At 45.2% G+C, this 12,945-nt stretch overlaps 1 protein-coding gene across 1 annotated transcript in view; it reads right to left on the bottom strand.

Annotated features, from left to right (window-relative positions):
* Nucleotides 1-12,945, bottom strand: part of RBM26 (RNA binding motif protein 26) — a 1,704,516-nt gene that overhangs the window by 211,561 nt on the left and 1,480,010 nt on the right. The window contains exon 21 of the mRNA XM_069639899.1: nt 12,517-12,603. Within this exon, the coding sequence (XP_069496000.1) occupies nt 12,517-12,603 (87 nt within the window). The remainder of the gene's footprint in view (nt 1-12,516; nt 12,604-12,945) is intronic.

Genomic DNA, 12,945 nt, shown 5'->3' with positions numbered 1-12,945 from the left:
GGTGACGAGGAGACGAGTGTCTCGACTTCGTCGACGAAGAAGAAGCTTTAAAAGTCTTACCTTTCTCCAGCTTCCCCCTACGCTCCTTCAGGGCCTTAGCTGTCATGGACATACAGTCCTCGCACTCCGAACAATGGTGTTCAGCTCCCAAACACCACAGACAAACTCTGTGAGGGTCAGTCAGTGACATCTTTTTTCCACAATCTCAGCATTTTTTGAAGCCGGATCGAGGAGTTGTCGGTTCCGACGAGGAAGCCATCGAGTACGGATCGAATAACTCGAGGTAAATAGGATTAATCTGACAAGAACTGAGCAACGGTATTCCGAGGCACTGAGTAAGCGCAGAAAAACGGAACTGAGCAACGGACGCTGCGCGCTGCCTTTTTAGGCAGGATGACGTCGATGTCGATACGGCGGCTGTCGAGGGACATCGACTCGGAGGACGTCGACGCGCAGCGCCCTCTAAAGAAAAATTTTTCCGAGGCCAGCAGAGCTGGAAGGAGATATCTAAGATGAGGAATACGTCAGAGGACACAATCCCTTCGAAAGACTACTTAGGAAAAGACATACCCATGGGATTTGCAACATGTAAAAAGGGAAGAGCTAGCTTACGGAAGGGAGCGGATACCCCAAGCAAAGTAAATACACATAGGGGAGAGAGTAATCCTCTTAGAACCTGAGTTGGTGACACTTGATACAAGGAATCTGGGAAAGGAAGCGGACCCCTGGAACTGTGAACATTGCTCATTGAAAGCCTTTTTGTTGGATTGGAACTTTTGTGTTGAACTTGAACATTTTGAACACTTGGAACATTCAAGAGTCAATACCCTTACTCCTTAAAGATTATTTAGAGTATGAGGGCCGGAATAGGATTACGGACACAGGACAAACCTTTGGTTGGACATCTTGACAGATTCATTAGTTTTGGTTGAGTTAGGGACATTCCTCCTATATTAGGGATAGTAAGGTATTTTCCAACCCCCATTTTTGTTTATACATTTTTAACAGTCCGTTCTCATCCGGGTCTCAGTAAGATCCTACCGTCCAAGCATATCTTTATTATGAATACTGATAATAATAGGAGTTTTGAGGTGCTTGTAGAGCGTGGAGCAGCACGTAAGGTCTGCCATACGTAAAACAATTTCTTGAGGAATCTTACTCCCTGATGGGATTAGGTGACACGGAGTACCCAAGTCAGGGTGACCCGTACACTCTCTCACAAGGTGAGAACCTTGGCCGAGACTGCTGCAGATCTAAGCATTATACAGACATTATTCAGTAAATGTAAACACTAATGCTAAAAAAACAGATGCAGGCAGGGGGCAACAGCATGGTGATGCTCCAACCTCAACAGTAAACACAGCGACACAGTATGGTTGAGAGTGTGAAAGATGTCCCCCAAAAAGTACAAATAATGAATAAACTACGAAATACAGGGACCTGGGAAATTTGAAAAATACTAGTCAGCTTAAAATAGTACTACAAAATACCAGGTCTCTCCTTAAACATGCCCTGGATGTGGCCACATATATCGTTAACAAGGACAATGATATCTGTGCTGTTGCCGAAAACATGGTGCTACGAGGCAGCACGACCCACTCTTGCATTGGTGGTCCTTCCTGGCTACAGCATTCAAAGCCAGAATAGACAGACAGTAGGGGAAATGAGGGGGGATAGCTTCATTTTTAATCTGGATGCATGGCAAATGGAAACACGGGGTGTGGTGTGATGTGAAATGCCAATAAAAATTAGGACAGATGCAGAAATCCCTTATAATCTGGTACTAATATACAGACCCCCCATTTGCCATGCCCGAGTTTGCTAATCAATTTAGCAACTTCCTGCTACCACTTCTTAAACTCAACACCAGAGCATTTGTCCAAGGGGACTAACTACTGGTTGGGCAACCGAAATGACACTCGGGCTAGGTGTCTTGAAGTCTCACTAGCAAATCTGGGCTTTGAGCAACTAATCAACTCACCTACACACAATGGGAATACATAAGATTGGGTGGCCAAGCAAAAGGCTATCACAAATGATGTGACGGATTTCTATGCCCAGGGTCGGACCACTTTTTTGTTCACTGAACCATAGTGTGTGAAAAACAATTTAAGAATAGGGAAGTGGGGGGGAGGAGGGGCGTGGCTAGGCAGCGCACGCCGAAGATGTGCCTGCTGTAAGCTCTGACCAACGGAGCCCTGAATAGCGTTATTTTGCCTTTCTGCGACCACGTCTTAGATGCAACCAGAGAGGGGGGCTGGACGAACCCGGGCCAGTCCTATGGATTCCTGCAGGGTTCGGCGCGTTTTTGAGCAAGAAATCGACGAAATATCTTCGGCCTCCTTAGGACCGTTACTTGCAACATAGCGGCGCGCGCCATTTCGCTTGAAGATTTCCCGAGACACTTGCAAGCCTGAACTGTGCCCGAGAGTGCGGGAAGAAGCGATCCTGAGGGTAGAGGACCCCCCACTTGCAGAGAGGAGAAAGGCGACAGGGAGAAGCTAGCGTTGCCGGGGTGAAACAGCTGCGGCTCTCGCTGTCCTGAAGGTACGCCGCTTGCCTGCGCTGGAGGGGGGGCAAGCTATCTCGGGCTGTAGCTGCTTGAGGCTCCTGCTTTGTTGCCGGTCCGCGGTCGGGGACGACCCGCTGGGGCCTGAGGCTGAGGGAGAACTCGGGCGTGCACGGGACTAATTGTAGCTTCCCGTCATACAGATTTGGAATTACCGCGGGCCCGCCTCCGGTCTAACTGTGCTCCGGCGGGAGCTGCAGACTCTGTGGGGGAACTGGCTGAAGCGATAAGCCCTCGATCCTCCCGGTTATGCCCGAGCTGCCTTATGGTCTGCCCAACATTCGGTGACCTCCCTATGAGCCCTGGGCATACTGTGCATCACGATTCGTATCTGTGGGGAATGGTACTGGGCCAGGGTCGGAACTACCCTGCGCATGGAACTTTAGATTCCTACATAATACTACTTAATGACCCCTGTGGCTTCCTGCTCCACACAACTTGTAACCCCTGTGTTATTCGTGGGTTTAACACAGCCCAGTACCTCGCTCCACCGGCGATGCCCAAGGTAGACGCTAGGAAAAAGACACCATATATAAAGGCCTTCCTGACACCCCAGGCGCCTCCCGCTCCCCAGAAGCATATTGTGACAGCTGATATTCACCCGGCTCCTGCCATAGAGCCTATCTCCGACATGACGTTCTCCAAGTCTGACTTTGAGGACCTGCTAAAGGCGTTCAAACAAGAAATTACCCGCAAGATCAAGGAAGAAATAAAGACCTCGAAGGACTCATTGGCCAGATCATTGTCTGAATTATCTACACACCTGGGGGGGTCTCGAAGCTAGAGTGAATGATCTGGAAAATGTAACATGTGAGCAAGCCCATGATACCAAAGTCCTCTTGGAAGGGGTACGGATGATCGAGGACCATCTGGAAGATATTTGGGCTAAGCAGGCAGACCTTGAAAATAGGTCTAGGCGCAACAACGTGCACCTCCGTGGAATTCCCCGGCAAGTCTCACACCAGGATCTTGCTGGGTATGTGGGCGATGTATTCCGAAGTATATTGAGCCTTCCCCCCTCCGAGTCCGTAATCCTAGACAGGACACACCATGTGTATTCACCAATCCAGCAGAAGAGGAATCTCCTTCCAGATGTCATCTCCAGAGTCCACTTTTTTCACCAGAAGGAGGAAATTATGTCAGCTGCCAAAAAAAATCAGACACGGTATACTTCCGAGGAGCGATCATACAATTGTTTCAGGACCTCGCCCCATACGCTCTGCCAACGTGGTCTGCTGAGAGTGACCGCATGGCTGCAGACCCAAAAGGTTTGCTACCGCTGGGGGTTCCCCTGTAAACTAATTTTTGACTTTCGTAATAAACACTATGTGGTCTCCTCGGAGTCGGAGGTGCAGGATCTCATGGACGGAGGAGCCGATGAATTCACGCAAGACCGAGACTCCCAGTTACAGGCGGATCACGGTCTCCACCCGACTCCAGAGACAGAAGCCCAGGGGCTGGCGATGGATGAGCAGTCCTGCCCATCAAGAGGTGAAGGCTACAGATGACGGGCCTGTTCCTCACCACCCCCCGTTGAACGAACCAAACGACCATAGGGAACCAGTTGATACCCTGCTGAACAGTGTGAAACCTAATTCATAAAGGGACTACATTTTGGCACATGAGGGAGCTCAGTCCCCAAGAATACGTCAATCACACGCCAGCGGTTACAACGCGGAAGAGTGCACGAGTAAAACTAAAAAGAGTTCTACTGGTCTACTTGACATCCTGAATATGCTCAGGCGTGTGTGGTGTTTGGGGCCCGGTTTCAATGAGGGCGAGCCGCTCCTCTTGAGGGGGCCCTACATTCCTGACTACACGAACTTAAGAGTGCCTGCTGGGCTGCCACATGACACTATCTCGACACGAAGCAGGTCATTCGTAAGAGACTTACATGGTTTGCAGAAGTTAAATAAGGTTTCGAATTAGGGCGCCCAAGTCAGATTGGGCCCATGGTTACTCAACGTTTGTTGCTATTGAAATTGATATTGGGACGAATGAAAGCATCTCATGGTTTTATTCTTACTAATTTGCAAGCTTTCATAACACATTACTTTATGCTGTTGATTTTTGTTTATTTGTATTGTATTGTTTTTACTACCTTTTTTTCTGTAAGATTCTGATGTTGGGTCTGATTTAGAAGATCGGCGTCAAGGAGTTAGCTCACATGAGGTTCTTATTGCGGTTGAAACAGTACCAATTTACTTAATGTGATTAAGTTACAAACTCTTAATGTATGTGGAGATACTGTGGTGCTGTTTAGGCGGAATGTGGTTCTCAATAGGAAAGGTTGAATGGGCCAAGTTTGTGCAGAGCTTATATAGACAACGGAATGACTAGCCAGAATGTAATTTGTCTTACTCTAAATGTACAGGGCCTCAATTCCCCTCTGAAGCGGAAAGCTCTATATCACAGGTTGGTGACATATAACCCCACAATATTGTTTTTACAGGAAACTCATTTATTGTCTACTGATGAATTTCGTTTGAATGATAAACTCTATCCTATCAAATTTTGTGCTTCCGCTGGGGTTAAAAGGTGTGGTGTGGCCATCCTAGTCCGGAAAGGGACATCAATAAAGGTTCATAAGGTCCTCAAGGACACAGAGGGGAGATACATCCTAATAGTGGCCACGCTGTATGGTAAAATGGTAACCCTGCTTTTGTTATATGCTCCAAATGTCGATCAGGATTTGTTTTTTGCCTGCATATACAAAATATTACATGAGCAGGTGGAGGGAGATCTTATAATCTGTGGAGATTTTAATGCAGTGATTAACCCGCTGGAGGATAAGTCTCTCCCTCCGACCCCGGCTGATAAAAATTATATAGCGCTCAGTTCCCTCCTCCGGGAACACTCATTGATAGAGGCCTGGCGCTTCTTCCACCATGGAGAACGTGATTACACTTTTTACTCTGCTGCACATAGGGGGTTCTCTAGGTTAGATATGCTCTTTCTCTCAGATACTCTCATTCCTCACACCATGGATCTAGAGATTCTCCCGAAAGCCTTGTCTGATCATGCCCCAGTAGTGATGACGGTGTCTCTATCAGATACATCCCCAGGACCCCCCCCCCCCCAGGCCTGGCGTCTGAATGAGTTTATTCTGGGTGATCCTCAGGCTCGCTCCCGCATTTCAGATTGCATAACTCAATACTTCTTAGATAATGACACTGGGGATTTAGAATATGGGGTGGTTTGGGATGCGGCGAAGGCTGTTATTAGGGGTCAAGTCATTACCCAGACAATAGAGAGAAGGAAGGCTCAGAGGCAAGTCCAAGCCCAACTGGAATTGAGACTTCTGGAGGCAGAAGGAGCACAGAGAGAAAAAGCTTCTTGGCGCACATTTAGAGGGGTCCGGGTAGCACAAAAAGCACTCGAGGCCCATCACATGAGCCGAGCAGCCTATGGAATAATGCGCACCAAACAGTACTACTACTCCAAAGGGAATAAGGCGAATAGGCTGCTTGCAGCCAAGCTTAAGCAACAAGCAAAACGTAACCCATATAGATTCTCTGAAACAGGCGGATGGGAGAAAAGTCTTTTCTGCATCTGGAAAACTCTGGATTGTGGAAGAGTTTTTTTTAGAAGTTATTCAGCCCCTCACTTGTCAGATCCACATCTGGCTAGAGAATGTATTCGAACAGCAGCTCTCCCGCAGGTGTCGGATGAACTTCGTGAGTGCTTGGAGGGCCCGATAACAGCAGAGGAGACTGAGGCAGCAATTCATTCCCTTCCGGTGGGCAAGGCTCCAGGGCCGGATGGCTTTACCAATACATTTTATAAAACCTTCCGGGTAGAGTTAATCCCCCATTTAACAAAGCTTTTTAATGCAGTGTGGAAGGCAGGAGCAGTGACTAAATCGATGGCAGAGTCGACCACAACACTGGTGTTAAAACCTGGGAGGGACCCAATGGATTGCGCCTCTTATAGGCCAATTGCGTTGTTAAACACGGACGCTAAACTGTTGGGGAAGACAATAGCAGGTTGCTTAGGAACGATTCTTCCGTCCCCGATAGCTAATGATCAAACAGGGTTCATATACAATCGATCCACCTATGACAATGTTCGCTGTGTTATCAATTTAATCGAGCTTGCCCCGAAGATTCCAGGGAGATTATCTTTGTTGTCCCTAGATGCCCATAGAGCGTTTGACAGTATGTCTTGGGGATACTTATAAACGGTATTAGAAGGGTTTGGATTCGGTCTGGGGTTTTCTAAATTGGTACTCTCAAACTTCAAATTCCTTCAACCAAAATTAAGCTAAACAAAAATTGGACCCCACTAATTAGGCTGGCCAAGGGCACCAGGCAAGGCTGCCCTCTGTCACCCTTAGTCTTCGCTCTGGAGATGGAGCCTTTGGCCCAACATATCAGGCTACACCCAGATATTTTAGGCTTTGAATTATTGGGACAATCTCATAAGGTAGCGCTCTATGCAGACGACCTGTTGTGTTTTTTAAATGATGCCCCTCGTTCACTTCCTCACCTTTTAGATCTCCTGCCGAGATTTGCCTTGATTTCCGGCTTCAGGGTGAATCCTGCTAAATCAGTAGGGATGTTCCTGACTGAGGACCCTGGTAGATTAGAGGAAATACAATCGATATCGCATATCCCCTGGTCCTCAACGGAGATTCCGTATTTAGGAATTAAACTGACCCCAGTATATGCAGACCTCTATGCAGCAAATATTCCCCCTCTGTTCAAGGAGGCTAAGGAGTGGCTGCAACGTTGGGATTCCCAGGAGATTTCATGGTTATGTCGTATTAATGCAATTAAGATGACACTTCTCCCAAGATTATTGTATGTATTCCATTCCTTGCCAATCCCCATCCTGGAATCTGAACTTATAAATATCCAAAAAGAGATATATCGGTTCATCTGGGAGGAAAAAAAAAAAACGCGGGTCTCCAGCAAATTGGAAGGATGATGGGTGGCCTGGGCCTTCCCTCGACCCTGCGATATTATAGGGCAGAGCAAGTGGCAGTAATGCTTTCCTGGGGTGATCGGCCAGATCCTCCTAGATGTTTAGGGATTGAACGAGCGGTGGCTCCGTTTCCTTTGGCTCACTTTCCATTTATTCCAAAAGAAGCCCGGAATCACAGAGGAGGAATTTTATCAACCACTCGGGGCTACACCTCTGAGTTGGGATAAAGCACGCTCACAGAGAGGTATCCCGCTAGGGTTGGGCCCACTGTCCCCCATCACACAGAACCTGGCATTCACCCCAGGGCTTAGGAGCAAGGAATTTCAAATTTGGAATCAAGACAAACCCTTACGACAGATTTATATGTCAATCAGGAACCCCTAACTTTCCAAGAATGTAAAGAAAAATTCAGACTTCCAGAGACAGAACGCTTTCATTACATACAATTGCGACATTGGCTAACTAATAGAGATACCCGTCAAGCTGCAGGGAGGGCTCCTTTGGGCATAGAACTCAAGCTTCTTGAGGGCCAACAATCGCATAGAATATCCTTATGCTAGCGTCTATAAGAGAAAGACTCAGTAGAGGAGAAACTCCCTTATATGATCGCTTGGGAGCGGGAATTGGGGATGGAGATCTCGGATGAATCTTGGCAACGGATCTGCCATAGAGCTCAGACCAGCTCCCGTTGTACATTGGTGAAGGAGAAGGCCATCAAAGTTTGTTTCAGATGGTATTTCCCCCCGAGCAGACTCCACTCACTCAATCCAGAGCACCCGGACACGTGTTGGCATGGTTGTGGAGAACGTGGAGATATGGCACATATGTGGTGGCACTGTCCGATTATCCAAACATACTGGCTGGAAGTGAGATCAAAAATCAGGGAAGTCACAGGATCTCTGCTCCCTATGGACCCGAGAGTGCTCTTACTGGGAGATATAGCTGAAGATGGGTCTTTCCCCATAACAGGGCACAAAGCCGTCCTGATCTCACATCTACTTACTGCCGCCCGTATCACCAGAGCCCGGTTCTGCAAAACTGTAGAAGGCCCACAGATAGCTTATTGGTGGATGAAAATATGGGAACTGTTAGGCTTGGAAAAACTCACGGCCATATTAGAAGGGAAGCTCTCGAAGTTCCGGAAGATCTGGCGCCATTTACTGGAATATTTTACTGACGGGGAACACATGTTCTTCCAACCGCAACTCATGAAGCACTTTCTGAACTCTTAGTGTATGGTGCTGCTGACCTGATGAACTCATATTAATGAATTTTCATTATGAGATACTATACTTATGACGTCATGTTTATGAATTTTTTATACGTACTTTTGATCTAATGACCTTCTGTTTATGAACACGTATAGGTGATGCGGACCCAATAAACTCAGGTTTGTTTTTTTTTTCGTTTCTTCTTTCTTCTTCATCTTTTTCCTTCTCTCTTATCCTTTCTCCCTAGCTTTTTCCTATTACCCCTATTCATCAACTGAGGACTTATAATGGATTTAACAAGTTGAATTAACTTTGATTATTGAAAGCCGATACGTATTAGAAAATCGATGAACTGTTGGGGTTTGAGATGAGAGGTTTTAAAAATATTGAAAAATCAATTGTTTTATATTACTGTTTATTATGCATTGATATGTTGAAAATCAATCAAAATACTTCTAACAAAAAAGAATAGGGAAGTGGACAAAGTCTGTATTTTGTCCAGGAATGTGAAGAAACTGACAAGGGGCTCTGGAACCGTGGCTTTTGTTGCAGGTGGAAAAGGTCAAGAATCTTGTACAGGCAGAAGACATAATGGAAGTATACAAATATACTACGGAAGAAGCAAACAATATTTTAGCCCCTCTGAAGAGGAAGAGGGTTGTGGAAAGAATGAGCAATTCCTGGTTTTTGCCGGACCTCCAAAAACTCAAATCCTTAAAAACCAAGTACCTTTATACCTGCAGGGCCTCCCAGCATATTCAAAATAGGAAGGATTATATAAAGGCTGTCAAAATATGTAAAACAGCCATTCTTGCTGCATAAATAATATTGTTTGATGTTACAGATTGGTAAAGCTCAATCTCAATCAAAAGAATTATTTAAGATCTTGAAAGAATTAGAACAGCCATGTCCTAATAAAGTAGATACCATTGTGAAAGACAGGGCCTGGTGTACTTCCATTCAGGAAGCTATGTTAGGTAAACTGAAGGGTATCAAACATAACAGAGTTCAGCCAGATGACCAGCAAAGCATCTACTTTGACATGGGATGTAGATGTCTCTACATTTAAGAGATCATCCAATCAATTCAACTTCAAACCTATGTCAGAAACTGAACTCACCGTAATCGCTGAAAAGCTTAAATCGAATAACAGCAAAGGGGATGCTTGTCCTCCTTTGGTTATCAAGGCATGCTCTGGCCACACAGATAGGTTTTCTCTAAGTTTGGTACTGCCTCATTTAGGGAGAATAATGTTCCATCAAACTTGAAAAAAGCATGGATTACCCCCATTGTAAAAAAAAAGCCAGGCTTATGTCCAAAGACGCCAACTAATTATCGACCGATCACAAACACCCTGTTCCTGCTAAAAATCTTAGATCGGGTTGTTGCCTATGTGCAGGTCTCGATGGACCTGAAGGACCATGGGATCCTTAACAAATGGCAGTTGGGGGTCAGGCAAGGGCATGGGACGGAAACGGCCATGCTCGACCTGCAATCCAGACTGCTTCAAATCATGGACAGAGAGCAAACCGCTAGGCTCATGCTCCTCGACTTATCCGCGGCTTTTGACCTGGTGGACCACAAGCTGTTAGTCACCAGGCTAAAGGATGTGGCAGGATTTTAGGACAATGCCGCCCCCTGGATTAGTTCTTTTTTGAATAACCATTGGTGTAGAGTGTGTAGGAAGAAGGCAGAGGCTGAACCATTGCTCTTGGATTATGGGGTGCCACAGGGGGAGTGTTTATCCCCAGCCGTTTATAATATTTTGACGGTTCCCTTCTTCGATCTCCTGAAAGAAAACTAAATTGGCTTAACTAATTATGCGGATGACACACTGTCATCTCACTGTCTGGCAATCACTGAGAGGATGAACAGTCTGTTAACACAACATACAAGCTTATTCAAATCTGGATGGTAAGTAATGGCTTGGCTCTAAATAAAGAGAAGACAGAACTGAGGATGATGGGCAGAGACGTCAAACTACGGAAGATGGGCAAGGAATACTCCAGTTTTATAGTAGCAGTCTGTGATATTAATATGAAAGACAAAGTGAAGACGCTGGAGTCTACTTGGATAAGAACTTGGATATGCAGGCCCATGTGGGCTGCTTAGTCTTGTCGACGGCTATCACATTAAATTGTTGATGCAGATTTGTGCATCTCCCAAATCAGTTGTTAAACACTAGCCAGAGCCATCACAGGGTCAAAAATGGACTTTTGCAGAAGCGTGCTTGTGGGCATTGCGAAGTCAGACAGCGCCAGATTGTAAACTGTGAAAAAAGCGCTGTTAGTGTGACTTTGGGCCTCAGGAGGAGGCGCCATGTGTCTGAAGCCAGACGTAATCTGCACTGGCTTCCAATCAAGGCCAGAATTCAATTTCACCTTCTCCTGATCACACACAAAAGTCTGACTGGGGTTAGTCCTGTATAATGGAGTTAAGTGCGGGTCAATAATGACAGCACAAGGACCCTCAGATCCAACACCTTGAAACAACTCAAGATACCTGCATGTAAACCTATTCAGGTGCAGAAATGCACTTTCCTAATCGCAGCTCCAAGGGCTTGAAATCCCATGCCACCCGATCTTTGTGCCATCGACGCCACTCCAATATTTAGGAAAAAATTAAAGACCTGGCTGTTTAGGTGACGTTGAAGGGATTGCTCTCTCCTCCTCTGATCTGTTTTTTGTTTTGGGTACCCCCACTGTTTGTACTACATGTTACTTTTTGTCTGGGCCTGTAAGCCTTTGGGTCATTTGGTGCGCTATATAAATATTTTAAAGTAACCACAAACATGTCTCCACTGTGTCCACGTTTCATTCCTGGCTCCTCACAGATGTCACAATCAATCAAGTATTCAGAAACTAGAAGCCTAATATGGGAGAGATTTTAACGATAATAAGGGCCACTTTGCAACTAAAGCAAATAAAGGAATACAAAAAAAAATAATAATGGTAACAAGAGTGATAGGTGTTCATCCTCCATCTCTTCAAAGCAGATCTATTATTGCCTTTTGATAAATCATACTGTTAAAGAGCCCTGAGCAAGACAAAGTAGGGGTATGTTGTTCTATACACCCAAAAACCTTTAGTGGAAACATGAATAGGCATTTTAATTATTTCAGTATTCGATCAAGGTGATTACATTGTTTGTGTATGGGTAGTGTCAGTGTATTGAATGTTATTACAACCCATATTTTTGATAACAAACCTTGATTTTAATGCCAATGTTGTTAATCTGTAAACACGCCAATGGAATATGGGGGGCGCGGGGAGGATAAGCTATGATGTGGCATTTATAACATGCCTGGATACAAGTGTTTCTAGGCGCAACAAGACAAAGAGGGGAAAATAAAAGGGAGGACAAAATGACAATCTTACTAGGCCTTGTGTCATTCAGATCGTGTAAGTGCAAGGAAGAGGGAAAGGAAGAAGTGCCAGAGGGAAGGGGAGAAAGGCCAGGGTGGCTCATAAGTGCAGAGAGAAGGGACTGTAGATGGACTACAGCGCTAAATGTGTCCATAGCTAGACAAACAAATTATATATCTGAGAACTACAGGTTGTTCCCAATAAAGATGCTATAATTGACATACATTTGATAATATCACGTGCATTTGTTAAACTATTGCTGGAGAAGTTGGCACCCGTTGATACATTTTAAGGATTGCTATGCAAAATAAATGTATGTTTTTGAGGAGACAAGCCCGCTTTTTGCAACTAAAAAAACACAGTATTCTTTTATCAACGTATTTTAAACAGGACTGTCACTCATAACAGAGCAAAAAAGCATTAAAGACCTAAAATTGATACTTACAGCTTCAGCTTCCGCTCGCGTCTTGAATGTAATCACAGCATGGAGTGAGGAGTCATCAATCCGGCAATCTTCAATTTCACCAAATTGCTTTTAATAAAAACAAACATTACTGATGTTAACATTTTCCCCAGACTTGCTCTGCTTGCTAAAGTGCACCGGTGAAACCAAACCTGGCCAAAATACATTAAAATAGTATAGAATCAATATGTCTGGTTCCTTGCAACCAAATCAGAGTCATACATGCATGCCTATTGCACGTTTAGCTGCAAATTAAATGAACATTGGGTTTCCCTGAAAATAGATTCTTGATAGCACCAAAGAAAATATTCTTGCGATTTTGAGAATTGCCATTAATTAACCAACATTTCTACCTAGAGAAGAAGAGTGGGATCCACATGCTTTTAGTCACGAACTAGGATGTGAGCAAAA

This window comes from Ambystoma mexicanum, chromosome 7q, assembly GCF_040938575.1.
Source record: "Ambystoma mexicanum isolate Mex_15411 chromosome 7q, UKY_AmexF1_1, whole genome shotgun sequence".
Classification (NCBI taxonomy): domain Eukaryota; kingdom Metazoa; phylum Chordata; class Amphibia; order Caudata; family Ambystomatidae; genus Ambystoma; species Ambystoma mexicanum.
Note: the sequence above shows the minus strand (reverse complement) of the source record. Positions and strands in the feature narration are given on the sequence as shown.